The sequence below is a fragment of the Heterodontus francisci genome, chromosome 23 (genome assembly GCF_036365525.1).
Source record: "Heterodontus francisci isolate sHetFra1 chromosome 23, sHetFra1.hap1, whole genome shotgun sequence".
NCBI classification, from domain to species: Eukaryota; Metazoa; Chordata; class Chondrichthyes; order Heterodontiformes; family Heterodontidae; genus Heterodontus; species Heterodontus francisci.
The window spans coordinates 31985566-32013018 of NC_090393.1; the positions used below are offsets into that span (position 1 = coordinate 31985566).

General features: G+C 39.8%; 1 protein-coding gene across 10 annotated transcripts in view; it reads right to left on the minus strand.

Annotated features, from left to right (window-relative positions):
• The window catches only part of kdm2bb (lysine (K)-specific demethylase 2Bb), a 267493-nt gene that overhangs the window by 128206 nt on the left and 111834 nt on the right, over positions 1 to 27453 (minus strand). For all 10 annotated transcript variants that reach the window (XM_068054994.1, XM_068054999.1, XM_068054998.1 and 7 more), the window contains 4 exons: positions 23208 to 23314; positions 9853 to 9946; positions 6427 to 6580; positions 3945 to 4060 (listed from right to left, as the gene is read on the minus strand). In XM_068054994.1, the coding sequence (XP_067911095.1) occupies positions 3945 to 4060; positions 6427 to 6580; positions 9853 to 9946; positions 23208 to 23314 (471 nt within the window). The remainder of the gene's footprint in view (positions 1 to 3944; positions 4061 to 6426; positions 6581 to 9852; positions 9947 to 23207; positions 23315 to 27453) is intronic.

Consider the following 27453-nt stretch of genomic DNA (forward strand, 5'->3'; position numbering starts at 1 on the left):
TGTTTGAAGTTTACAAAGAAACATTTAACTAATTCCTTTATGAAACATCAATATTGTAATTTAATTGTTTCATGACACTATGCTAGGAATGAGAATTTAGCTAGATTCAGACCTCAGTTTTGACATTAAAAAGCTAAAAAGTATTTTTATCTTGAGGAAATGGTACTCTTGCTAGTAATCTATAGAGAGAGATAGACAGACAGATAGATAGATAATGCACACACTGGTGGATCTCCCATGGTATTGCATGTCTCTCTCTTACCTGTCTGATCCATCCTTTGAAACTTTGAATGTTAAAACCCTTGTGAATAAGCCAAAATGCCAAAAGGTCTCATCTATGATCCTTAGCTACTGTGCAGCAGTTGCACATACCCCAAGGAGCATAGATAATAACCACCTTTATTTTGACTTTTATATGATGATATAACACTATATTGAGAGTGCTTACCCCACAGGATGAATGGAATCAAAACAGACCCAATAGGCCACCTTTCTCACAAGCATGTAAAAAAAGCTAAAAGGTATTTTTATCCTGAGGAAATGGTACTCTTGCTAGTAATCTATAGAGAGAGATAGACAAACAGATAGATAGATAATGCACACACTGGTGGATCTCCCATGGTGTTGCATGTCTCTTACCTGTCTGTCATATTCACATTGTGTTTTCTGTCCACCTTTCTCCTCCTCTGTCTGTCTCTTTCTATTCTCTCTCCCTATTTCTGTCCTTTTCTGCTTCTCTTTCCTTTTGAGTGGCAGGTGGTGGGTGGCATTTAAGAAAGCCAACAATGACTGGAGCAATTTTCTTTTGAAGTGTACATTAGGAGTTCTTAATCTTTGGTTCTGAAAGGTGTGCGTGCCTGCGTATCAGAAATTTTGCAAAATGGAACAGCACAATGCTCTTAAAAGCAAAAGGCCTACCTAAGTGTAGATTCCTGGTCACTTTAGGTTTAGAATTCACTTCAACTTGTATCGTGACTAAACAGTCGTTATCTAACAGCGTGTGTATGAAAACAGTCACTTGGCAGACATTCATTACTCAACTTGTTTGACTGTGTCCTATTTTCCATTATATCACCTAATTTCCCAACTGAAGGGCCAGCACTGACCTGCTCCCAGGCAGCTGGCAATACCTCCCTGTAACCACCAGTTCAAGCACAAGAATGATCCAGGTAAGCTTCTCCATTCATTTTCTCTGCTTCCCTTTCTGAATGTATTCTGCATCTCCTCTCCCAACAAATTGAAGATCATGAGGAAAGATTATGATCATAATCCTTCTTTTAAAACTCTATGGCATATCACGCTGGTACAGCAATTACAGTTTAGAGTATGTCAGTAACCATTGAGAAAGAGTCAAATATCTGATCCCAGACTGTATGATTCTCTACTGTCAAGCCAACAATTTCTCAGTATCACTAACAATCTTGTCAACCCATATTTTTATTTTGCAAGACACTGCACACTTACAGAAATACCAAATTTCAGTGCAACTGAAAACTTCTTAAAGGAGATTTTAGTTAACAGGCCAAGGTAACAAAATACCAGGCGGGTTGGTAAAAACCACATGTACAGTACCTATTTAAACAAGAACAGAAGTGCATTTCACTTTATGTTACTTTCTAATTAAACTTCTGGGACACAAATATGAAAATTTACCTTACAGAAATAGCCTTGATTTTTATTCCTGGATGACAAGCCAAATGGGCTATTGTTTGGATCTCTTTTAATGAAACTCCACCTTTTCAGTGCACAAAAAAATCATATCACACTGGTACCCATCAGCTACTTGTACAAAGAAAATGCTGACATGTATTTATTTTCATCGCTTCAAGAGGGATTTTACCCAGTTGTATTAAACAAGTCTATGTACCTGCTTCTGGAGATAAAGCAGTACCCACCATCTTACAGCAATGTACAGTGTCAATGTTATGATGCATTGATTTCAATGGAGATTCCTGTTGCAACCAATGGTCTAATTAGAGCAAATTTTAAGAAACAAAGGCTTTGACTCCTATTCCAATCCATACTTGTGTTTAATTCCATGGGTTCCAGCAGCCCTTACCCTTACAGATCAACCTAGGAAATGATTGTTGGCAACCTATTTGACAGTGGAGGTCAGCAAAAGCAGCCTGACCTCAGCTGGTATCCACAGACACAGGCAATTGGTTATCAAACCTCCCTGATTTTTCTTCTCTCTAGCCTGGAATCATGGCAGAAAATTGTAGCGTGCCCACCAATAACTTGGCTGAGATGAGCTAACTCAGCACGTTTCATAGATCAAACTCGGGACTTTCCTGTTCTGTATGGTTCAGTTTCATCTGACACAGTGGGAACGTATGATGCCACCTGAATTGTATCAGCATCAAATAGCACTTTACAAGAGCCGAAGGGCCTGTTTCAGTGCTGTATCTCTAAACTAAACTAAACATAAAAGGCTTTTATCCTGACTGAATTTGTAAAATATCAGTACAATTAGCATCCTCACTATTACCACATATCGCTTCTAAATGCTGAATACAAAGAATTTTAGTTGGTTTCCATTTTGGGATATGACCAAGCTCACTCGTCAGTGGCAGAGTAACAGCTGTCATACGACTAAGATTCACAAATAGAGGGGGAGTGGGTTACAAATTCAAGAATCACTTCAATGTTACAAGCTCTAGAGGCACATACTCGTTACTCGTCTCAATTTTTGTAGCATCCTCTCCTGAGGGTGTCAACTCCAGTTATGGATAAATGGGATGCTAGCTAGCTTCTGGTACTTTAACAACATGGTCAGTGTCCAAGTCTAAACCGAGACAATGAAGGACCACAAAGGGGAGTACAGTTGAGCCTGATCCATCAATGTGCATTTTCCAGCTGCAGTCATTGAATCATGATCAGTAGTGGGACCCAGGGCACTGAAGCATCCCATTGCTGATAATAGCTAAAGTAGCACAGATTAGGGATGGAAGCAGGATCCTCCTGGTCAGCACTGCTTTGTAGTATTACAAAGTACACTAATTCATGAGGTCAATGGAAGTTCAATTAGTTTGATCAAATCTATTAATGATATAATATTTATGTTGAAATGTTTTTCAGAAGTTGTATGTCTCCCGTTGTAGGTCATGGTCATGGTTTCTGTCTTTGCTATAAAATAGGGGGAAGAAATGCTATCAAAAAAGGCAAGAATCTTCAGTGAAAAATAAATCTGTACAAGGGGCAATAAACATGTTAAACTCCCTACATCAGCTTAATCAAAAGTAACACTGTATCTTCACAAAAAGGCAGCTGCGTTGTTAGAAAGACTCTTCACATAAATAAACCAAAATCACAGAACTGAATAGTATTGTAATCACCATCACAAAAAGTATCGGCATCTTTGAACCAGAAAAACTTCAGTAAGTGATCCTTATTTGAAGACAATAGGGTGGGCGGGGAGGGGGAAAGAGAAGAGCCAACTATTATACAGGGTGCTTGAAGTTCCTCAGATAGTTGAGTAGATTAATGCACCAGCCAGTCTGATATTGTGGCACACACAGCAGGAAAGTCACAGGTTGAATTCTTTGGCAGATGCCGTTAGGTGGCCTCAGCTCTGCTCCCAATGCGGGTATTAGAATTATCCCATTATTAGACAAAGAAAAAGCCAGCAGAAGTTCCCATCCCAAATTGATAACCTGTGACCCCTGCTGGAAAGTGCATGTGCATGGACTTCTGGTGAGAACAGAATCAGGATTAGCTTGAAAACAACTTTCCCTCTCCACCCCAGCACTAGTTGAACTACCTGCTATTATTCACAAAATTTACACAAGAGAAGTGAGTGCTTAGAAAATGTATTAATGTTTTAAGTGCCATGGAACTGTATTCCAGGAGAGACAGTGCCTTCAGATAATGAGCGGAAATGACTAGGGGAAAAATTCCTTTGAGTCTGCATTTATTAAAGCTGAATTATCATTTACATGACTTACCCGAGTTCGATCCTCAATCCCATAGATATGAAGCTGCATAGGAATATTAAAACTGTGCAGGAAATTTCCACCAAAAACCAATGTGTCTACTGGCGTGTATACGGCATGGATCCATCCTGAAATTAGATTGATATGACTTGTGAGTTTTGTTACAGTTTGAAGATTGTCCATTTGATAATTAAAAGGAAAAGTTTTATTAAAACTCTTAAACAAGCACCCTAACTGACACTCACCAGTTAGGGTATTGGGTGATGAATGAACACTTGGAAAAGTACTGAAAGGCCATTAGCAACTGTGGTACTGTATCTCGGAAGAGGAGAGGGGCTAGGGCACGCTGGGAAGAGTCACAAAAATTCTATTTGTAACTACATCACTGTATCTGTGAGTTCATTAAATTTAAATAAATGAGTCAAAAGACTCCATGTTGAGAGGACAAGTCATTACAATAAAACACAGCCCTCAGGCCAAATATCATAATAAGCTCCTCTGATCGGCCCATACAGCTCCTGCTGGTTCCATGTGCAAAACTAACTTCAGCAACTTTGAACTGCAACTTCTTAAAGTTATAACCAATCAGGGTGCAGCATTACCAGTCCAACAGATCCAGAAATTTAAAAAAGATTCCATGCTTCAAGGAGAGGGAAGAAAGGGGAGCAGAGCAAAAGAGAACATGGGACTGAGGTTTTGGGTATGGAGAGGTTTCACGTTTTTTTGGTGGATGGTAGGTGTTTTACTTTTTTGTGTACCAGGTCTCATTTTTGTTTTGGATAGGAGTCTTGCTATTTCTGTACAGGAATTCTGCTTTGTGTGTTAATGAGGGTCTCACATTTTGAGGTCTTGCTTCTGTGTATGGAAATCTGGCATTTTTGTACAATGGGCCTCATGGGAATGCACAATCATATGAGGCTCCCTGACTTTTTCTGATATCCCTACCTGGCTTCTGGCACTAAATGGGTGGGCATCCTGACTCTTACTCATCGTGTAACCAAGGTACCACAGCAATTCTGTGAACACCACAGATTACCTACAATAGCGATTATGGCCAAATTCGGCTTTGTAGCTGCTGTTGTATTTGTTTAAAAAACGATCATTTATCATTAGATATAGTCTGCATCACAGACTAATCAATGATTGCACAGTTGCATGGTAGGAAGGTGAAGGGCATTTATTTTATTACCTTTTATCATCGCTGACTGAGGTCAGTGTCTGATGAATATGAGGCAAGCAATGAGGACAATACATGGCCACAGGTAGCCAACACTTTCCTTCAGCATTTCACACTGGGGGTTCACTGGCAGTGCATTGCCTAGACCTTAATTTGTGCGTAACAAAAAGGCTATGAAGACTTTAGCTACATAGGAGATCAGCTGCATCTGAATCAGAGTGTTAGGTTTTTGTAAAAAAAAAGAACACGGCGTGGTTAAAATTCTATTTTTCCCCCCCGTCCATACAACGATGCTTTAAATAAAATTTATTTATTTAGGTAAAAACAAAAACGTTGAAGAGCAAAGCATAATCTTCGTAAAATGTACATTGGAATTGCATCATCTGCTAATATATCCTCACAATGACGTACCAATGTTTTCAGAATCAGTCACCTCCCATTAATCAATAAAGTACATCAGCAGGACATTTACAGGTTATTACTGCATGATAATCTTTACCAGTACATGGTGCATACTAACATAAGATAGGAGGTCAGAAGGGTTATATTTTCTGCAAGTGTTTCAACCACTTTACTGAATACAACAGAAAGTGCCATTGCCTTAAAGACATGCAGCAAAATGAATTTTGAAGATACACTCCATAAAATAATTTTCGCGTGGGGCAGAGGTGGTGGGGGTATGAGGATGCAATAGCTTGCAGTCAAGTCACATGAAACACACATAATAGAACTAAAAGAAGCATGATCTCTTGGAATTGCTCATTGCAAGCCATTTGATAACAGATTAGATCGCTATCCCACAGATGATAAAGGAAATAGTTTTCCCAGAGATTCACAAATGGAAAAGGACAGATGAGATTTCATTTAAAAACTCAATTTCCACTCACAACACTACTGGAAAATAAGAGGTTGGCTCTCTTACTAAAACAATTCAAGTGAAACTGAACAAAAATGCTCTTTATCTTCTGTTATACTTGATATTTAATGTGCCTCAGTAAGATTTTAAATGAGCACATCAAGGATACACAAATTCAGCAAATATAACGCTGAGTTACGTTACTGCCTGTAACTATGTTGGATGATGCTACCAGCCGCTCACATATAAATGGCTGCCATTTAAGAATGATTCAGTGAAATTAATTTATTTATAGTAGTTTATCCCCCACACATTTGAAGCACTAGCTTAAAGGGCAACACACAAAGGAATTCCTCCTTTTTTCCAGATTCACTTCGGTTGTATCCACCTACAAACCCCACCCTCCACCAAACTGATGTAGATAATACAAACTGACAAATAATAATAGGTTTTTCAGTTACCTGAAGGGATAAGAAAGGTATATCCTTGTTTTAACTCAATCCGTTGGCACCCGTCCACTCTGTCCCCAAGGAAAATATCGCCTTGCTTTCCTGACAGTACCCACTCTTCATAAATCTCCAGATTGTGCGATGTAGGTGGAACTAACCAGAACACCTGAACGAGACAGATTGCTTATAAAACCGAGACTCTTCAGAACGGTCACATTTTCCACTATGTTACAAAATATAAACTCACCATTACAAATTTAAGTGCAAAAATAAAGAACTAAATACTCCAATAGCTGTTTAAGCCTCTAAAGATCACAGGTAAAATAAGAGTCCATTTTAAACTGACTGTAATTCTTTCAATGCTGTGACATGCAGTAATGACCCTTTCATGGTCCACGTCATTTCACTAAAAATCAAAAAAGAGCTATAAAATAAGACAATTACCTCTAATGCCTAAATAAATTAATAACTACTCAAAAAGGTTTGAAACTACAATATGCTAATTTTGCTAAGTTTCCTGTGGCTCAAAACTCTGCAGGAGCAAAACTGAAAATATACGTATATAATAGAGCAATATTCAGCTCATGCATGTATAGATATGGATAGAAATATAAATATATATCGATTATATATATATATATATATATATATATAGCTGTAACATGATGTCCCATCACACAATTCCTGAAGCAACTCAGATGGTGATTTGTAAGGTCAACTAGAGAAAGCAGTAGGAGGTATGATTGGATGTTATATGCCGCCATTTTTTTCTAGTTGTGGGTGAACTGAGCATTCAATTAATATCAAGTGATTCTTCAATATAAGGGGATAGAGGGAAACATCTTATCACTGCACAATTCACCAATCCCACATCGTTATATCATGACATTTTCAAAACAACAAAGCATGTGGATGCTCAATTGCACTGTACTATCAGGAAGTAGGACGCAGAGTTCTACTTGCTATTGCCCACAGTGAAGGCGAAACTCTGTTGCATCACCGAGGGGCAGACCAAACTTCACAGTTAAGTTGTGGGCGGGGGGTTGGAGTGTTGGTGGTGTGGTGGGAGAGGATTGAAATGGGGGAGAAGGAACATTCTGGTAAATGGCATGGATTTTCATTCAACAGATCAGTAATAAAAATTGTGTCTCCTGGAGAACAGTGTCTGGTATAAGCAATCCAAATAAAGGGAGGGAGAGAAAATACATTTAAAATGCTTTTGAAAGAAAGCTTTGCTTCATTTCAAAGAAACTTTTAAAAATAACAACGCACCCAAATAGACTGTTCTGAGACACTGAGGTATGTGGAAGGAAGAGAATACAACAGTCACGATTATACCTCACTGCAGCTTCAAGTAGCTTTGCAGGTGACATTAATTTGCCTGCATCACAGCAATAATAACTTGAATTTATAGAATGCTTTTAATGTAGAAAAACATTCCAACACATTTGAAAAACATAGGGGGTCGGATTTCAATTTTTTGTTAATTATGGCGAAAACAAAAAGTCTGTGTTAGAACGTATCTTTTATTTCACTATAAATATCAGTGAAAAATTTCCTCTCATTATTTTGCACTAAGTTGTTATGTTGTACAGATAGCTTAACTTGTAGGCAAGGCATTCTTTTCTTCAGGGCAGCCTGACTACAGAACACTCACCATCTGAGAATCAGAACAGGTTATTGGTTTATGGTTCCTTGATACTGGTAGCACTCCATAAGAGTTGGCCAATGTTGACTAGCAATTTACACCTCTGCCCCATTCAGAGAGGACATCTTGCTTCCACCCATCAACGAGGAATATGACATGTGGACAGTCATGATGCAAAGTACACAATTTGCCATTCCATGTTAGCTGGCTAACTCACATTGAGGCACTGAAGCAGCCAACTCCACAGAACCACAACGAAAACCAGGTCACGTAGCTAAAGCTTGAGATTTGCAGTCAGCTCCCACTATCTACATGAGTGCAAAAATGGCACTCTCACATCGTTCAAATCGTTCAACCAATTAATGTTATAATATGGAAGATGCAAGATGATCATGGAAAATCATATGCATATCTAAGATTTGGCTGGTTGGTATATTTTCTGGCAGGAGGAGTTTGCTACATTTCACCCCTCTCTTCTGGAGCCGGTAGCTTTTGCTGGGACATGTTTTCACAAGTGCCTCCAATATTTCATGTGAGAACTCAGACAGTGAGCATCAGAAGACAACTCACCACTCTCAGCAACAGAGGATGTCACAGCCAAGCATATCCTATCCATACCTGATATCCAAACATCTCACTTTCCAGCAGGAGTCACTGGAGAGTGCCCCAATTGCTGTTCTAGATCGACTAATTCAACACAGTTTATGAGTCAAAGCTGGGATCTTCTGGTCCATGTGGTTCAAAATTATACAAGGTGGAGTCTTTACCCAGAAAGGAAGACCCACAGCACCTTCCATTGCAATCGCAGGAGATCTAACACCTTCCCTTTTACCTCCTCTCTCCTCAGCATTCAAGACTCCAAATACTCCTTCTGGGTGAAGCAGTGATTTACTTATACTACTTTCAATTCAGTATACTGTATTCACTGCTCACAATGCGGTCTTGTCTACAGTGGGGAGACCAAACACAGATTGGGTGACTGCTTTGCTGACATCTCTACTCAATCCAAAAGCATGACTCCGAGCTTCTGGCTGCTTTCCATTTTAATTCACCACCCTGCTCTCATGTCCACATTTCTGTCCTTGGTCTGTTGCCATGTTCCAGTGAAGTTCAATGCAAGCTTGAGGAACAGCACTGCATCTTCCCATTAGGCACTTTACAGCCTTCTGGAGACTCAACATTGAGTTCAACTATTTCAGAACATGACGGCCATTTTGATTTTTAAAAATCATGTCCCGGTCTTGAACTTGTTTTTCATGTTTTTGCTTTTGGACAAAACTATTCACTATTCTGCCATTGACATCCTCTCCGGACAAATGCTTTGTCTTTTACTAGAACTATTACCACCTTTTGTTCCTTGACATCTGTCATTTAATCTCGCTCACCCTCCACCCTAGTTTTAACCTTTCCTATTTTTGTTCTTCCCCCCACTTTTCACTTGCTTGAAACCTATTACATTTCTAACCTTTGCCAGTTCTGATGAATGGTCATTGACCTGAAAGGTTAACTCTGCACTCTCTCCACAGATGCTGCCAGACCTGCTGAGTATTTCCAGCATTTTCTGTTCTAATCCCATATTTTTGGTCTTGATTTGTTACACATAAAATTAACCCCTTCAGTTATTATTGTCCCAAAAATGTTCCTTTCATTTGTTCATCCATGTTTCAAATTATCATTGCTTTAAATATCACCAAGTAAGTACAATTGTGTACACAAAGCACTCAATTTTCAATTTTATTAAATTGAAATAAACAGTTTAAACTCCCCAGATAAACAAGTACTTCACTCACCTTCCCTCCTCGAAGAATGTGATACCAGACAGAAGTGCCACCAAAATCAATGTGAAAATCCGTGTAGCACCCTTTGACGCTCATTAAGCAGTACCTGCAGAGAAAGCATTTAACAATTAATCACTTCATGCTTCAGCAATCAGCAAGTTGTTGACCTACATGAGGATTCAATCATGACCAAGAACAGCAGCAAGTTACGTCCTCTAATGATATGATGGAGGTCAACAAGGACAGAACATTTAATGCAAGGTGGCTGATTTGAACATAACTGTAGTGCTCATTAATTCTAACAAATTTTAGATAGGTAATTTTTGTTTTTGTGTTTCAATATAGTTTTTTGCCTTCCAAGGAAATCAGCAAATGATGTATGACCCTCAATGAGAACCATACAGTAGGTGTGTTTCAAAGACTGGGAGTGAAATTGACATGCTAATAATTGTGTAAAAGATGGAACAACTTCCAAATGGGAATTAATTATTAAGTTCAAAGTACACGAATTAAAGCGACAAATGAAAATAGTTTTAACATTTAAGAAACATTGGTTGATCCTTTATTTTCCAACAAGGTAGAGAAAATCTCAAATTATTCTACAATCCATCTCATAAATTTGGCATTCAAATCAAAAAACAAATTCTCAGTTTTAAGATGTCTTCATTTTAATGGAAAATGACTAAGTGCTCTTATTGGAAGTAGATATATTTTTTAATTACTTCCATTTGTTAACGTAGAGCTTATACTTGTACACATCTAAACTAGTTGAAGAATCCAACTAGCAAATTTATGGCCCACAAGCATGTGAACTTTGTTACACATTTTTGCGTGTGGAAAATAATTTCCTGCATTTCAATTCTATGGCATATCTGTACAGCAGCTGCACCCTGTTTCACAAGTGAACAGAAAAAGCCAATTAGCGTCCTGGTTACACTGTACCAAACAGCAAAGGCAAAATACTTACAATGCAATCACACATCAGCACTCATCAATTATACTTCCAATACATATAATCACAGGCCAACATCCAAATATTTAAGTTAGACTTTCTAAAAAAAATGATATAAAAATCCGACTGCACATCTGTAGGATGATCAAATAAACCTGCTGCAAACATTTGCTGCCTTACGCTCACTGCATGATTCCCCAGTCCTGTTAGGTTCAGCAGCAGCCATCAACTGTAACTAATGGCTGAATCATACTGAACTGATGCTCCATGCACCTTAGAAATAATTCAGCTGTTAACGTGAACCCACCATTACTCCGGTTGCTGCTTTTTGTGGGTTATGTTGTGTCAGCGTTGCTGAACTCTTCTAAGGATCATTTATTGTCTCATCTTCTCTTCACTTATTGCCTTCATTTTAGAGATAGAATCTAAGCAGTATGCAAGCAATGCACACTCTCCTCTGCTGATAGGCTGTGAAGGACCGTACCAGGTGGCAACAGCAGCAGTCTGCAGATCAGAGCTGCTTCTGGTAAGGAGAAGTCCGCTGCCTAGCAACAGGATCCAGGATTGAGGTTGACAGAAAGATATGCACTGATGTCATGAAGACAGCTCAGGCAATTTACAGGGTCTAATAGTCTTTGTTCCCCATTACAGTTACAGTTCTCCTGACTCAGCGATGGTAACTAGCCCCTCCATGTTCCTTAAAGAGCAATTGACGGAGACTCGGGTGCCCATCAAAACTACAACTTGTGTGAACCTGCATAACCTATTTCGGGAAACAGATTGGGACTTACATAACCATGTCCTGTTATTTCACAATTAAAGAGGCAGCCTCCCTGTAGTTAGCCACTATACAACACTGGGTCAAGCTCTGTATGTAAGCTTGCAGGTGACAGTGTTTTGGATTTTAATTTCAATTACAATTATCACAGTTCATATCAGAAAATAAACAAAAGGACAATTATTTCTAATGTATTTCTGAACTTAATCTTTTATGGAGTGTAGCATTACTAGAGCAAAATATAGAAAAATAATGTTTTTAAAATGGTAATCAGAATATTGGATTACATTTACAGATTACTCGAATTTTTCAAAATATTTAGGATTTAAAATCTGTGCAGATGACAAGAAAAAGATGGACATTTTGAGAAAATGCAAAAAAGTACTGAAAGAATTAACTAGCAAAAGGGTTCTCACAACCATATCCCACTAATGCAGCTATAAAAATAATTGGAAAAAGAAAAATGAGATGGTGGTAGGATAAAACCTCAATATGCATAAAAAAATTAACCTGTCTCAATTCCTAAACCAATTTTAAGAATTAATTTTTATTATGCAACTGCCCGTTTACACACTGACATCTACAGCTACTGTGCCATGTGTCACGTGACTTTATAGTTAAGCTCGGGTGAAGACAAATATCTTTTAGACTTCAGTTCAACTCGTCAATCAGATCACTGTGTACACTGCTCTAAATTTGCCAGTCTGAAACCCACTGCCAAGTTGCATTTTAACAGTAATATAAAAGTAAAATACTGCGGATGCTGGAAATCTGAAATAAAAACAAGAAATGCTGGAACCACTCAGCAGGTCTGGCAGCATCTGTGGAAAGAGAAGCAGAGTTAACATTTTGGGTCAGTGTTCACCATGGCCCAAAAGGCGAATCAAGGGATCTATCATTCACACAATGTACTGAAGCAATCAGCATTACCAAAAATACCTTTATGTTTCTAGCATTCACTCTATCGAATGGGAAATCCATCACTGTCAGTAACAGGCTTAAGACTCTAATAATACATTTCAGAAAAGATAACTAGCACTTACACGCTTCCTGTCACAATAAATACAAACATTTCCACAGAAAATCAATTAAAATGACTAATGTACCCAATACCTTAAGGAATAAAACAGTGAACTGGAAGTTAATTAGGCTTTTTGCCAGATCCAGGTGTCAGTTGAAGAGCTATGGGCACAGTGGGGGAACATATTAACTCTGTAGCAAGACTGGAAAGACAGTAGGGATTCCATCACATTTATTTAATGAGGTCTATCTGCCAGTTTCTCATGGCCATCTTTCTGAGCTTGCAAATTAAGGTGTGTGACATTATCTTGAGAATAATTAGCTCATTCTTATCAAGTTCCTTTGTCTACTATTTTAGCAAAAACATCAACACATTTATTTTAGATGGTTGTGTGTCGAGCTAGTTAACCTCAATCACTGTGGTAGTTGGGGAGCTACAACAGGCTTTCATGTTCTGGGTTGGGGAATGGGATATAGAAAAAATAAGTCAGCTGGTGTTCCCATTCTTGTTTGATGTCCAGTTACCCTCATCCCAGGTAAGTGCATATGTGTGGATATCACGTGAGGACAAGACTGGGTCTCACTGTGATGCCCATCTCAATCAAACAGCTTGCCTTCACTCACTATCCAGACTTGCACATGAAGAAGGCTGCTTGAGTACGGGAAGAGGGGAGAAAATTGGAACAAACAAAATTTGAACAGGAGCTATATATATTTTAATGTACATTAAAATGATACATCTGCACATATAGTTACTTTGTTGCAGAGGAAAAACAACATTAAAATACTGTGTGCTGCTAAGTTTGAGCATATTCTAACTTGCAGAGTTCCCTGAACAAATAACAATTAAACTCTGATAGACTTATGGCTCTGTTTACTAAGCAATTAGACTGCGTTTGGCCTTTCATGTCCTCTGCTACAGCTGCCCATCATTTCCCCCACTCATCTTGTGCGCTCCTCTATGCCACCTGCCATCAAAACTACAACAGCGATTCTAAAAACCAGCCAGCCACCAATGCACACATATCAACACCTGATAAGGTTTACTAATCAATATTTATTTAAAAACTGATCGCATACATCACAAATCCATTAAAACAGTTTCATCCCCTCCCCAATAATACAACTCCACCTTTGGAGCAAAATAATATATTACCCATTATGTAAAACACTTTGTTTAGAGAACATACCATCCAACACGTCACGAGAAACATCACACAAAATCTACAAAATATAAATTAGAAAGCTCTGCATTGCATTAGCCTCCATCAGTCACACTCTGGACATCACACCTTCTAACATACAAATTTCTGTGGCATACATGGGACTCGATTGGCTTACATTTTGACATAAGCGATAGGTAATGTCATACTAATCAGCAAGTAGAAATGAAAACCAGCAAATTCAAAAACCTATGAATCAAAATGGGTAGTCAGCAACAACTTGGATTGGGCACTAAGCTGAACTCTAATTAATGAAAATACTTAATAATATAATGAATCCCTAAAGAATTACAAGCAAATAATAAAACTCAAGTGTGGCAAAAATTGAGCATGTTTTGTCTATAATGTATCATGGAATTAGTTTCTTTCTTTCAGTGATGGTACATACATAATTAAAGCACAGATACAGTCACAGAAAGTGGCCTGGCTTATACACAATGAAAACATGAACAACCAGAATATGAAGGCCATGTCTAGCCAGGTTTCCAAGGGAGAAGCCAAGACATACACACTTTAATTATCTTTGGTCATCACTTTGAAGAAAAAATCTAAGCCTAAAATCTTCCATCTGAAGCCATTAGAGACAATGATGGGCCAGATTGGGGAGGGGAGAGAGAGAGAGAAAGACTTCATGGACTATCAACAAACTCCATGTAAAGATTAACATTGAGAATCTCTGGCCAGTTCAATTTACATTGCTGTTCAGTGTAACTAAGGCTAATGCTTGGTATTTTATTTTCTTAAGAGAAAGGATATTAAGCAAATCTAAAATGAGTCATTGCATCTGTTCACTTATCCATTTACTGTTTAATAAATTTGTTTGGCAATTCTTAGCGAAAGCCACAGTCTAAATGAAATGTTTACTCTACCGGCTCCTGAAACCAGGAAAATCAAATAATAGCATTTGATGTAAGCAACAGCTCACATTAGTGTTCAGTTTCTGTTCAACCGCTGGGTTCACTACTAATACTCGCATTTTATGGGTTTTGTTTGGGCAGGTAAAGGAACATTCCAGGTCATAGGAAGCAAGAGCAAGCCTACGGGAGCTATCTAAGACAGTGAAGCTGCAAAAATGAAAGACCCAAAAGTGTAGCACTTAACTATCCAATAGCACTTTCTCACATTAGAAATGCTTCTAACAATGTTTTCCACTGGAGACCTGAGTCCATGTCTCAGGCTCGTTCATGCAAATTCCTAAATGAATCACTTTTAAGTTATCAAGCTACAGCTCCCTGTATACACCTCTGTCAACAAATTCTAGGAACATCTATGGCCAACACTAAGACTAGCTATTCACAAGGTTTGCCAGGACTTCATTTGTAAGCTATGTTACTCCCCACAGAAAATTACGGAGAAAAAACTTCACAGAAACAGTTTTTGTAATAATCAGAATTTTTACATTAAGCATCAGAATATAAACTCAATTTTTTCTGAGCTATGTTCAGGCTGATGTTCTGCAGCAACCATCAAGTAAGAAAGGCAAACACAGCTGAAAGAAAACCAATGAGATTCGAAGCAGGTCTCTATATTTCATAATGTATTTAATGCATCACACTATACAAATTTCTGTCACATCTGCACTTGTTTGGTTGAAATTTCTAGTGATAAAATTGGGATAAATCACAACTGGAAAAATAGTGAACATACCATAACAAAGCAAATAAACTTCTAATAAAAAGCTAAAGATGTATATAAGCAGTCAGAAAAAGTTAGTAATTAATTTTAAAAAATCAAATTTTTTATACATGGCAAGACTGACATTCACAGACAATACCAGGACTTACTTCCTGTAAAAATATTTAAGCAAGGAAAAGCATGTTTGTTGTGGGTAAAACAACGGCCCTGAATTCCCTGTAAAACAACTGAGGCTCACAATGCTCCTTGATCTTTATGTGCAAATTGGACAGCATCTTCAGGTGAGTGCCGACGTGCAGTTAAACACAAATATCTGGAAGTTGCTGACCGGGCTGCGCCAATCCCTATAAGCTATGAAAAGCGCTCCCCATTCAAATCTACTGAACGGTGTGAAGTTCCTGTACACGTTGTACATACGTATTAAACTCATCCCAGAAAGTTATGGCATGTCCACTTCAGTTTAAGTGCTCTTTTTAATGGTGTGAGAAGTCTTAATTACTGCCAAATAACCTCTCTGGCATTGAAAATTCACTTTTACAAGTGTGGAGTCCAACTCCTTCAGCTTTCAATTATTGTTGGAGGCTTAAAAAATAAAAATAATATTTCTTTTACTTTCCTACCTGCATCTTTCTTTATCTCTCCCCAAATCCAATCTTTTCTTCCCTTCATTTCACTTTCTGTACTTTATGTCATTGAACTCACTATTCTAATGTACACTTCCTGATTCATATTGCGCTGTTCACTAGTCTTACTAAATTTCTATAAACTTTTATTTCTCACCATTTTAAATAGACAGTCTCAAGCAGTTATTTTACTGAAATTTATTCAAGTTGGGAGTTCAAGGTTCAGATAGCAACTCGGAAGAGTAACTAACAATCTGATTGGTTTCGGAAATTCACAATTGTTTGCCCTTCACACAGGTGCTAAATGCCCTGTAGAGAGCGCCACACTATTTCAATCTCAGATGATGAGATACTTGCAGTAACGTGGCATGCATCAGCTAATGGAAATTTAACAGGCAAGGGCAAGTCTAACTAAAGGAAGGCACCATTCATTTCCCTGTTACAGTAAATTCTAGCCAAATGTACGCAACAAATGATTGGTTGTTTATACAATTTATGTTTATTAAAATGCCAACGTCTTTGCTAACATTGAGAGAAACAGATTCCTTCACCATCTCTTGGGAATACTACTCTGGTTTGGTTTTTACCCTTAATGTGCAACCCTGCCTCCATGTTAAGGTTAGTAAGTGTTCACTCTTGAGGTGTGGAACGGCAACACAACTTGGCAATATTCCTCAACTTCCAAGCTCTACACAGAATAGGTTTTCAGACTGGGGTCCCTGGATATTGGCAGTTCCAAAGGGTGTCCCAAAGACCCCATTCCTCCTCCCACCAGGATTTCTATCCATCTGCGATCAGATCTCTGAATTACTAGTAAACTGCTCTGCTGATGTATAACAATAAATCTATTATGATAGGATTGTTTTCATCTAGGACAGGGAGTCCCGAGGACTCAGTCAGTGTTTCCAAGAGGTCCCTAACTGAATGTTACTATTTGTAGGGACGGGTGAGTTGTTCCCTCATAGAGGCATTTGAAAAATCACTGCTCCACAGAAGCCTCTCTTCACTGTTCAGTACCTTCCTTAGGCAACCAAATCAGACCAAGAACTCAATAAAAGGGGACCACCACAGGAAACTCAGCTTCCGAGCATCTCATGCCCTAGCTATTTGCTTACCATAACACTCCACCACTAAGACTGCCAGAAGCTTGTAAAAAAAATAATCAAACCTCATAAGAAAACTACTGTTCTTTTCAGATTAAACGTTACGGAATATGGCTCCTAGCTCCCCTGCTGAATGTTGATAAAGGCGCTGTGAAATAGCAATGTAGAGACAACAGAACCATAGAAGTTTTCAGAACAGAAGGCTCTCTGACCCATTGTGTGTGTGCTGGTTCTTTGTGAAAGTAATCCACATCTAATTCTACTGTCCTCCTCTCTACCACCTCTCCCACAGCCCTGTATCTTCCTTTGCTTCAAATATTTATCTTCCCTTCCCTTAAAAGATGACGTCAACTATCTCAACTACTCCTTGTAATAAAGCATCCTGCGCTTTAATAACTCAGTGCAGGAAATTTGTCTTAAACATTCTAATCATCATCAGTGAATACTTTGAATTAATCAGAAATTTCTAGGTTCAATTCTCTTCGTGTTTGAAAAGGAGAAATGCGAAACAGCTAAGATTCTAGATTTAGGCAAGGCTGACTTCAATGGCATGAGACAGAGACTGCCCACAGTAAATGGGACAAATTTGTTAAGGAGTAAGTCAACAGACCATCAGTGGGAGGTATTCAAAAAAGAATTTAACATGATGCAGAACTAGTTTATACCCCTTAGGGGCAAGCATTCTACTTGTTGGGAAAAACAGCTATTGAGGACTAAAGAGGTAAGGGACAATATAAAACTAAAAAAAGCATGTAAGAATGCAAAAAGTAGCATAGCTCCTGGTGAATGGAGGAGGTACAACGAACAGCAAATGGTGACAAAACAGGTAGTAGGAGCTACAAAAAGGAGTATGAAAAGAAACTTGCGAGGGATATCAAAATCAACACCAAAAAAATTTACAATTATATTAGTGAAATGAGGGTAGTCAGGAGCAATATGAAAACTAATAATTGTGATACTGTCAATAAAATGAAGGAAATGGAGTACATGTTAAATAATGATTCTGCATCAGTACATACAGTAGAGGAAGAGGATAGTATCCCAAGCAAACTAATTTTGAACCAGGGACGGGTACTTAACCAAAATTAACTTAAGCAAATTAACAGTAATGAAGAAAATAATGCCACTAAAGAGTGACCAATCATAAAATCATAGAATGGATACAGCACAGGAGGATGACATTCGGCCCATTGTGTCTGTGCCGGCTCTCTGCAAGAGCAACTCACCTAGACCCACACCCGCCTTTTCCCCGTAGCCCTGTACATTTATTTTCTCTTCAGATAACTATCCAATTCTCTTCTGAAAGCCTTGATTAAATCTGCCTCCACCACACTCTCAGGCAGTGCATTTCAGATCCTAATCACTCACTGCTTAAAAAAGTTTTTCCTCATGTCTCCATTGCTTCTTTTGCCAATCACCTTAAATTGGTGTCTTCTGGTTCTGGATCTTTCTGCCAATGGGAACAGTTTCTCCCCATCTACTCTGTCTGGACTCCTCATGACTTTGAACACATCTATCAAATCTCCTCTTCTCCAAGGACAGCAGCCCTAGATTCTTCAACCTGTCCACATAACTGAAGTTCCTCAGCCCTGGAACCATTCTCATGAATCTTTTCTGCAGCCTCTCTAATGCCTTCACATCCTTCCGAAAGTGTGGTGCCCAGAACTGGACACAATACTCCACTTGAGGCCAAACTGGTATTTTATACAGGTTTCTCATAACTTCATTGTTTTTGTACCCTATGCCCTTATTTATAAAGCCTAGAATCCCATATACTTTATTAACTGCTTTCTCAACATGCAATGATTTGTGCATATATAACCCCAGGTCCCTCTGCTCCTGCACCAGCTTTAGAATTGTACCCTTTATTTTATATTGTCTCGCCTTGTTCTTCCTACCAAAATGAATCACCACTCTGCATTAAACTTCATCTGCCACTTATCCGCCCACTTCACCATCCTGCCTATGTCTGCCTGAAGTTTATTACTATCCCCTCACAGTTCACAGTATTTCCCAGTTTTGTCTCAACTGCAAATTTTGAGATTGTGCCCTGTACACCCAAGACTAGGTCATTAATATATATCAAGAAAAGCAGGGGTGCTAACACCGACCCGTGGGGAACCCCACTGTATACCTTCCTCCAGTCTTAAAAACAACCGTTCACAACAACACTGTTTCCTGTCACTCGGCAATCTTGTATCCTTGCTGATATTGTCCCTTTTATTCCATGCGCTCTTCCTTTGCTGACAAACCTGTTAAGTAGCATTTTATCAAATGCCTTTTGGAAGTCCATGTACACCCTATCAAGCCCATTACCCTGATCAACCCTCTGTGTTACCTCACCAAAAAACTCAAGCAAATAACTTAAACACGATTTGCCCTTAACAAATCCATGCTGCTTTCCTTAATTAATTCCATTTGTCCAAGTAACTGTTAATGTTGTCCTGGATTATCATTTCTATAAGTTTTCCCACCACTGGAGTTAAACTGACTGGTCTGTAGTTGCTGGGCTTATCCTTACACCCTATTTTGAACAAGGGTGTAACATCTGCAATTCTCCAGGCCTCTGGCACCACTCTGTATCCAAGGAGAATTGGAAGATTACGGCCAGTGCCTCCACAATTCTCACCTTACTTCCCTCAGTATCCTTGGATGCGTCTCAGCCAGTTCTGGTACCTTACCAACTTTATGTACAGCCAGCCTAATACCTCCTCTTTATCGATTTTTAACCCATCCAGTGTCTCAACTACCTCCTCTTTCACGACGACTTGGGAAGCATCTTCTACCTTGGTAAAGACAGATGCAAAGTACTCATTTAGTATCTCAGCCGTGCCCTCAGCCTCCATGTGTAAATCCCCTTTTTGGTCCCTAATCGGCCCCACATCTCCTTTTACCACTCTTTTTAATATTTATATGCCAAACAAGACTTTTGGATTCCTTTTTATGTTAGCTGCCAGGTTCTTCTCATACTCTGTCTTTTTGCTTCTCCTATTTGTTATTTCACTTACCATCTGAACCGTCTATATTTAGCCTCGTTCTCAATTGTACTAACAACTTGACATCTGTCATTTTCACCCTTTTTCTGTTTCATTTTACTGTCTATCTCTTTCGTCATCCAGGGAGCTCTGGATTTGTTTGCCCTACCTTTCCTCCTGATGGGGATGCCCTCTGAAATGGCCTAGTAAGCCACTCAGTTCAAGGGCAGATTCAGGATGGTCAATAAATGCTGGCTGAGGCAGCAACGCCCACATCCCACAAAACGAAAACAAAGAGATGTACCTGAACTATCTCTTCTTTAAAGGCAGCCATTGTTCATTCACAGTTTTGCCTGCCAATCTTTGATTCCAATTTACCTTGGCCACGGTAGGAAGAAACCTTTTCCCTTAGCGGAGGTATCAATAACCACCTTCTTCTCCTCAATAACCAGGGGGTATAGATTTAAGGTAAGGGGCAGGAGGTTTAGAGGGGATTTGAGGAAAAGTCTTTTCACCAGAGGGTGGTTGGATTCTGGAACATACTGCCTGAAGGGGTGGTAGAGGCAGGTAACCTCACCACATTTAACAAGTATTTAGATGAGCACTTGAAACACCATAGCATACAAGGCTATGGACCAAGTGCTGGAAAATGTGATTAGAATAGATAGATGTTTGATGGCTGGCACGGACACGATGGGCCGAAGGGCCTGTTTCTGTGCTGTACAGCTCTATGACAAATTAATTATTCTTACTCTGGATTGCTCCTTGTCTTTTTCCATGGCTAAAGCTTATGATGCTATGGTCTCTGGCCCCTAAATGTTCCCCCACTGACACTTGATTAACTTGACCCACCTCATTCCCCATAACCAGATCCAGCAATGTCTCCTTATTCATTGGATTGGAGCTATACTGATGTAGAAAATTCTCCTGAACACATTCTAGAAACTCTTGCCCCTCTCTGCCCTTTACACTATTACTATCCCAGTCTATATTAAGATAATTAAAGTCCCCATTATAACTACTCTATAATTCCTGCAACTCTCTGTAAGTTCCTTGCAGATTTGTTCCTCAATATCTTTCCCACTAGTTGATGGGATGATAGAGAATACACCCAGCAATATAATGGTACCACTATTGTTTCTTAGCTCTAACCAAATAGATTTTGTCCTTGACCCCTCTAGGGCACCCTCCCTCTCCAACACTGTAATGTTCTCTTTAACTAATACAGCCACCCCCTCCTCCTTTCTTTCTTGAACACCTTGTATCCAGGAGTATTTAGAACCCAGTTCTGCCCTTTTTTGAGCCAGGTCTCTGTTACTGCCACAACAACATAGTTCCATGTGGCTATCTGCACTTGCAGCTCACCAACCTTATTTACGATGCGCATTCACATACATGCACAGTAAACCTAATTTAGACCTTATTACATTCCCTCTTACTTTGACCCACCTAATACCTTACTATTTCTTACTCCAATGTTATCTGTCTCTACCAATTCTCTGTGCACCTTGGTTTTCCTCTCTATTACCTCCTGGCTCCCACACCCATCAAGTTAGTTTAAACCTTCCCCAATACCACTAGCAAACTGTCCCACAAGGACACTGCTGCAAGTACAACCTATCCGGCTTGTACAGGACCCAACTCCTCCAGAGCCAGTCCCAATTTCTCAGCAATCTAAAGCTCCCCAGTCCTGTACCATCTTTCCAGCCATGCATTCATCTGTTCTATCCTCCTATTTCATCGGAACATAGGAGCAGGAGTGGGCCATTCACCCCATGGAGCCTGCTCCGCCGTTCAATACAATCATGGCTGATCATCCACTTCAATGCCTTTTTCCCCACACTATCCCCATATCTCTTTTTGTCATTGGTATTTACAAATCTGTCAATCTCTGCTTTAAACATACTCAATGACTGAGCTTTCACAGCCCCCTGGGGTAGAGAATTCCAAAGATTCACAACCCTCCGAGTAAAGGAATTTCTCCTCTTCTCTGTCCTAAGTGGCTTCCACCTTATTGTGAAATTGTGTCCCCTGGTTCTAGACTCCCCAACCAGGGGAAACATCTTACCTGCATCTACCCTGTCTATCCCTTTACATATTTTGGAGGTTTCAATGAGATCACCTCTCATTCTTCGAAACTCTAGAGAATACAGGCCCAGTTTCCCCAATCTCTCTTCATAGGACAGTCCTGCCATCCCAGGAACAAGTCCAGTGAACCTTCTTGCACTTTCTCTATGGCAATAATATCCTTCCTCAAGTAAAGGGACCAAAACTGCACAGAGTACTCCAGGTGCGGTCAAAGTTCTATGCAATTGAAGCAAGACGAAGCTACTCCTGTACTCAAATCCTCTTGCGATAAAGGCTAACATACCATTAGCCTTCCTAATTGCTTGCTGCACATGCATGTTAGCTTTCAGGAACTTATTGACAAGGACACCCAGGTCCCTTTGTACATCTACACTTTCTAATCTCTTACCATTTAAGAAATATTCTGCACATCTGTTCTTCCTACCAAAGTGGATAACCTATACTCACTTGTGTGAGGTAAGGTGGATATATGGAGTTAGGTCACAGATCAACCATGATCTCATTGAATGGCACAACAGACTTGAGGGGCTAAATGGCCTACTCCTGTTCCTATATTCCTATGCTCTAGTCTTTGGTGAGTTAGTTAAGCTCAACATACATCAAAACTCAAAACAGAAGGATAAGTCATATGTCAACAGTCAGATGAACACATCTTCTAAAAGAAAATAACTTCTATTACAATGGGAATACTGTGAATATAACTCACATGGATTACTGGTTCAGGCATCCCACATAAATAACCCCATTACCCGAACTTAACAATAATTTCTGGAGCAGAACTCTTGAATAAGAATCAGTATGCCTGCTTCCACATGGCCACACCATTAAGCTAATGAAAAATCTCATAATTGGATCCTTCAGCAAATCCTAAAAATAAAATACACCATGATTCAGCCATGTGGTATTATTAAGGTAAAAATTTATCAAGACCCAATGTTTGCTTTCAACATTCAAAAAAATTCCCACTTACTTCTGAACTTTGGGGTATTTCATTTCTGCAATTGCATTTGTGGAGTCCATTTGCTTCTCTCTTAAATGCCGTGGCCACATGTTGTCCACCCAGTCCACCAAGTCCACCTGAAACAGACATTGAACGTCTGTAGACATCAGTAAATAAAAGATAAAGGTAGTGTCAGCTTCAGAAACCATTACCGTTTGCTGAAAATTATATCTTTACGTTTCAGTCATCTTTAATTTATAAGTGTTTTGAATGTTGATGACCACCACCTTTCACACAAAAATGATAACCAATTCAACTGGAAACTAGAAAGTCAAGCAATGGTCACAAAATGATCTGCCAAAAAGAGCTCATCGAGAAAATCTTTCAGATGTTGGTCCAAGTTTGGCAAGAATAGAATGCACGTGCACGCATCGGCCAATATTGAATGAATTCATTACTATGTGGACATCAGCTTTATTCCATGATCCTGAACATCAAATATCAGCCAAGTCATAAATATGTTCAAGACATTTGAAGTTTGTTATGTTGAAAACTCATTAGCTATGTTAATTTCCATCAGGTCAAAGAAGCTTATAAAATTTAAAAAAACTTTGGTGACATGCAAAACACTTCACTTTCAGGAAATTCTGAAAACAGCAATTAAAATTTTTTTTAAAAGGCAAGAACTCTAGAAAGCAGAAGGCGCAGGTAATATTTACAACCAAGCCTGATACTGTCAGCAACCAATGTTCACACATGCAAAAGTTCCAACAGGGTTCACTGGATAATGAACAGGAATAGGCATCATAGCTCATTTTCCTCTTCAAAATTAAGCAGTACTCAAGGCAATTACAGCACCCTCATAATTATCCCAGCTTAGACAATCTAACTCTTGCACAGACCAATCCTGGAATCGTTATGTCCCCTTGTTACCAATTCACTGATTACATGCAGGCCCATGCAGTTTTAAAATGCCAAGTTTAGATAATACCAAGTGTTTCCAAAACAAATTAAATCCATCCTCCAAGAATAGAAGCCTCAAACTTGGAGAACAGCATAGTTCTGATTTTGTCATTTGCTTAGGTTTTTTGCATTTATTAAATTTAAAGACATTAGTATCCTGACTTGGACAAATGTTGCCTTTCCTTCATTATTACTGGGTCAGAATCCTGGAATTTCTCTTCTAACATCATTGTAGGAACACCATTGTCGTAAGGACTACAGCAGTTCAACGAGAAGGCCCAATACCACCAATGCAAGAATTCGGCTAAAATTGTCCACTTGAAATCTTCCGAATAAAAAATTAAAAACAAAGCTTTTGGGCACAAAATTGGGCTTGATAGCGACAGGTGTCACTCGGAGACCAAAATGGTGCTGCTGCGCATGTGCACACTTCTGTCATGAATCGCGACAGACACCAACACTCTGGTGAAGACGTCAGCATGAGTGGAGCTAACGCTTGCCAAAGTATGCACAGCAGGCAGATCATGACATTAATCAGTGTGCAATGCTGATTCACCACCAGCGCTACCATTTTGGAGCGCCAAACTCCAGGCTACTCCCTTTCTCAACTTCATACAACTGAACACGTGTTAAGTAGCTAGAAGGAGCAATCTCCAGCAACACTATCTAAAGGTACCATCAAGGTTTGTTGCTCATTGATTTCTTCCAACTGCTGGTACAATTTTCAAGCGTTTGGTGCTTCCCATAGCTGTTTCAAATTACAAAAGTCTACAAGGACTCGTGTGGAAGGTGCTGAAGGACTTCTTGTTGACTTCAAGGTTTCTGCTTTTCAACAAGGACATCCTCACTGAAATCTGTCAACTACTGCAATCACAACTCCAACCTCATTCCCAGTAGCTGTGCAGGTGACCGTGGCAATTAACTTTTGTGTGTGTGGCTCATAAGAACATAAGAAATAGGAGCAGGAGTAGGCCATTCAGCCCTTCGAGCCCGCTCCGCCATTCAATGAGATCATGACTGATCATCTACTTCAACACCATTTTCCTGTACTATCCCCGTATCCCTTGATGCTTTTAATAAGTAGAAATCTATCGATCTCGGTCTTGAACATACTCAATAACTGAGCCTCCACAGCCCTCAGGGGCAGAGAATTCCAAAGATTCACCACCCACTGAGTGAAGAAATTCCTCCTCATTTCAGCCCTAAATGACCTGCCCCTTATTCTGAGACTGTGTCCCCTGATTCTGGACTCCCCAGCCAGGGGAAATATCCTTCCTGTATCAACCCTGTCGAGCCCTGTAAGAATTTTGTATGTTTGAATGAGACCACCTTATTCTTCTAAACTCCAACAAATAAAAGCCCAGTCTATTTAATGTTTTCCATCCCAGGAATTAGGCTCCTTCCAGACTGGATCAGGAGATATGAGCAATATCTCATTTTGTTACCCACTGTTGCACAAGGGAGGTCACTATTCAAAGAGAGCTAACTACATTTAATTCTCTGTTACCAGAGACAAGCATGAGGTTTTGCGAGGATTGCAAGCTTCCCCCATGCTGCAGGGTGTCACTGACAGCACGCACATCATTTTGTGGGAGCCGCACGTCAACTTCGCCAAACTCCCTCAAAGTCCAGTTGGAATGTGACCATAGGCAGTGCATCATGCAAGTTAATGCCCAGTATTCTGGCATCAGTTATGATTCCTTCATTCTGCAACAGTCTGTGTGTCAGAGGCATTTCAGCCACTACGACAAGCCAAAGGGTGGCTAGTGTTAGACATGCTATCCACTGATATGTTTTTGGTTTGCAACCCAATCACACATGTACAGCACGTGTACAATGAGAGCCATGCTGCCTCAAGAAATGTGATAAGAGTATACCAAAACAGCAATTCCACTGTCTGGACTAGATTTAAAGTATTTGGTAAGAGAAGCAAAAGTGACATGAAGAAAAACTTTATCATGCAGCGAGTGGTTAAGGCCTGGAATGCGCTGCCTGAGAAAGTGGTGGAGACAGGTTCAATTGAAGCATTCAAAAGGGAATTAGACTATTATATGAAAAGGAAGAATGTGCAGGGTTATAGGGACAAGGCAGGGGAATGGGACTGAGCGAATTGCTCTTTCAGAGAGCCAGTGCAGTCACGATGGGCCGAATGTCCTCCTTCTGATCTGTAACAATTCTGTGATTTGGTGACTACTCTTGAGGAACCCTGCAGGACTTGGCTAAGCAGATCTCAACATTCGTGACAGTCTTCTGCGTGCTGCATAACCTAGCCATCATGAGGGGACAGCCTCTGCCATACTAGCTGCCAGCTAAACAGCTGAGAAGGAGGAAAAGGAAGCAGGCAGCAACCTTTCTGCCTGGGCTATACATGAATAACTAATTTGAGTGAGATACCAGCAATCGTAACCCCAATTCCTCATTCACCAACAGTCCGAGACACCTTACCTTCCCTGTCACTGACGAACACAATGCCACCTTGGCCACAAGGCAAAAATAAAAGCCACCACAAAATAAACATTCCAGGACAATTTTATAAATTGAACCATGCCAGCCTTGCACACAACAAATCACCCTGGTATATTTCCTTAATGCCCGTCTTCCTTGTGTCTTTGCCTGTCCTAGTGCTCCGACACAGTGCTATCCCAGTGGCTGCAGCACGGGTGTTGGAAGGCTATGACTTTCAATGGAGGAGAGACTGCAGATGGCCTTGGAGGACAACTTTGAGCAGCTCTGGGCCCAGAGTGCCTGGCTTCAGACTGTACCTCTTGGCATGGGCGACAGCAGTTTGGGCTGATTGGCTGACAGGCAACAGCAAGGGCACTGGCAGAATGTTGGGGTGGGAGCACAAATGCTGTTATTCAGAGAGCGGACAGCAGGATCGTGCTCCATGGAGCCACTTGCACTCCCCAGGGCAGTGCCTCAGCAATCCTAGTAATCCGTTGGAAGACAGATTTCTGGGTTGGTGTGACAATGTGCCAGCCCTTTTCATTACTAATAACCACAGCCCTGACGACAGAAGTCTGAGCGTGTGAATGGTAGATATGGGTCCTGATTGATAGAGATTGTTGGTAGGTGACTGACGGGGGTGTGGTGAATTGAGGACTGTATGAGGCTAGTGGTGCAGTTGGTGGGATATGGCATTTGAAGATGAAATTCAGCATGTTTTGTTCTTGCAAGTCAATCGTGCTATGGAATTGTTTATTCTTGAAACACAGGAACAACAAACTATAAAGTGCCTTTAAAGTAATAAGACGTCCCAAGGCACTTCACAGGAGCATTAGAAAACAAAGTATGGCACCAAGCAACAAAAGGC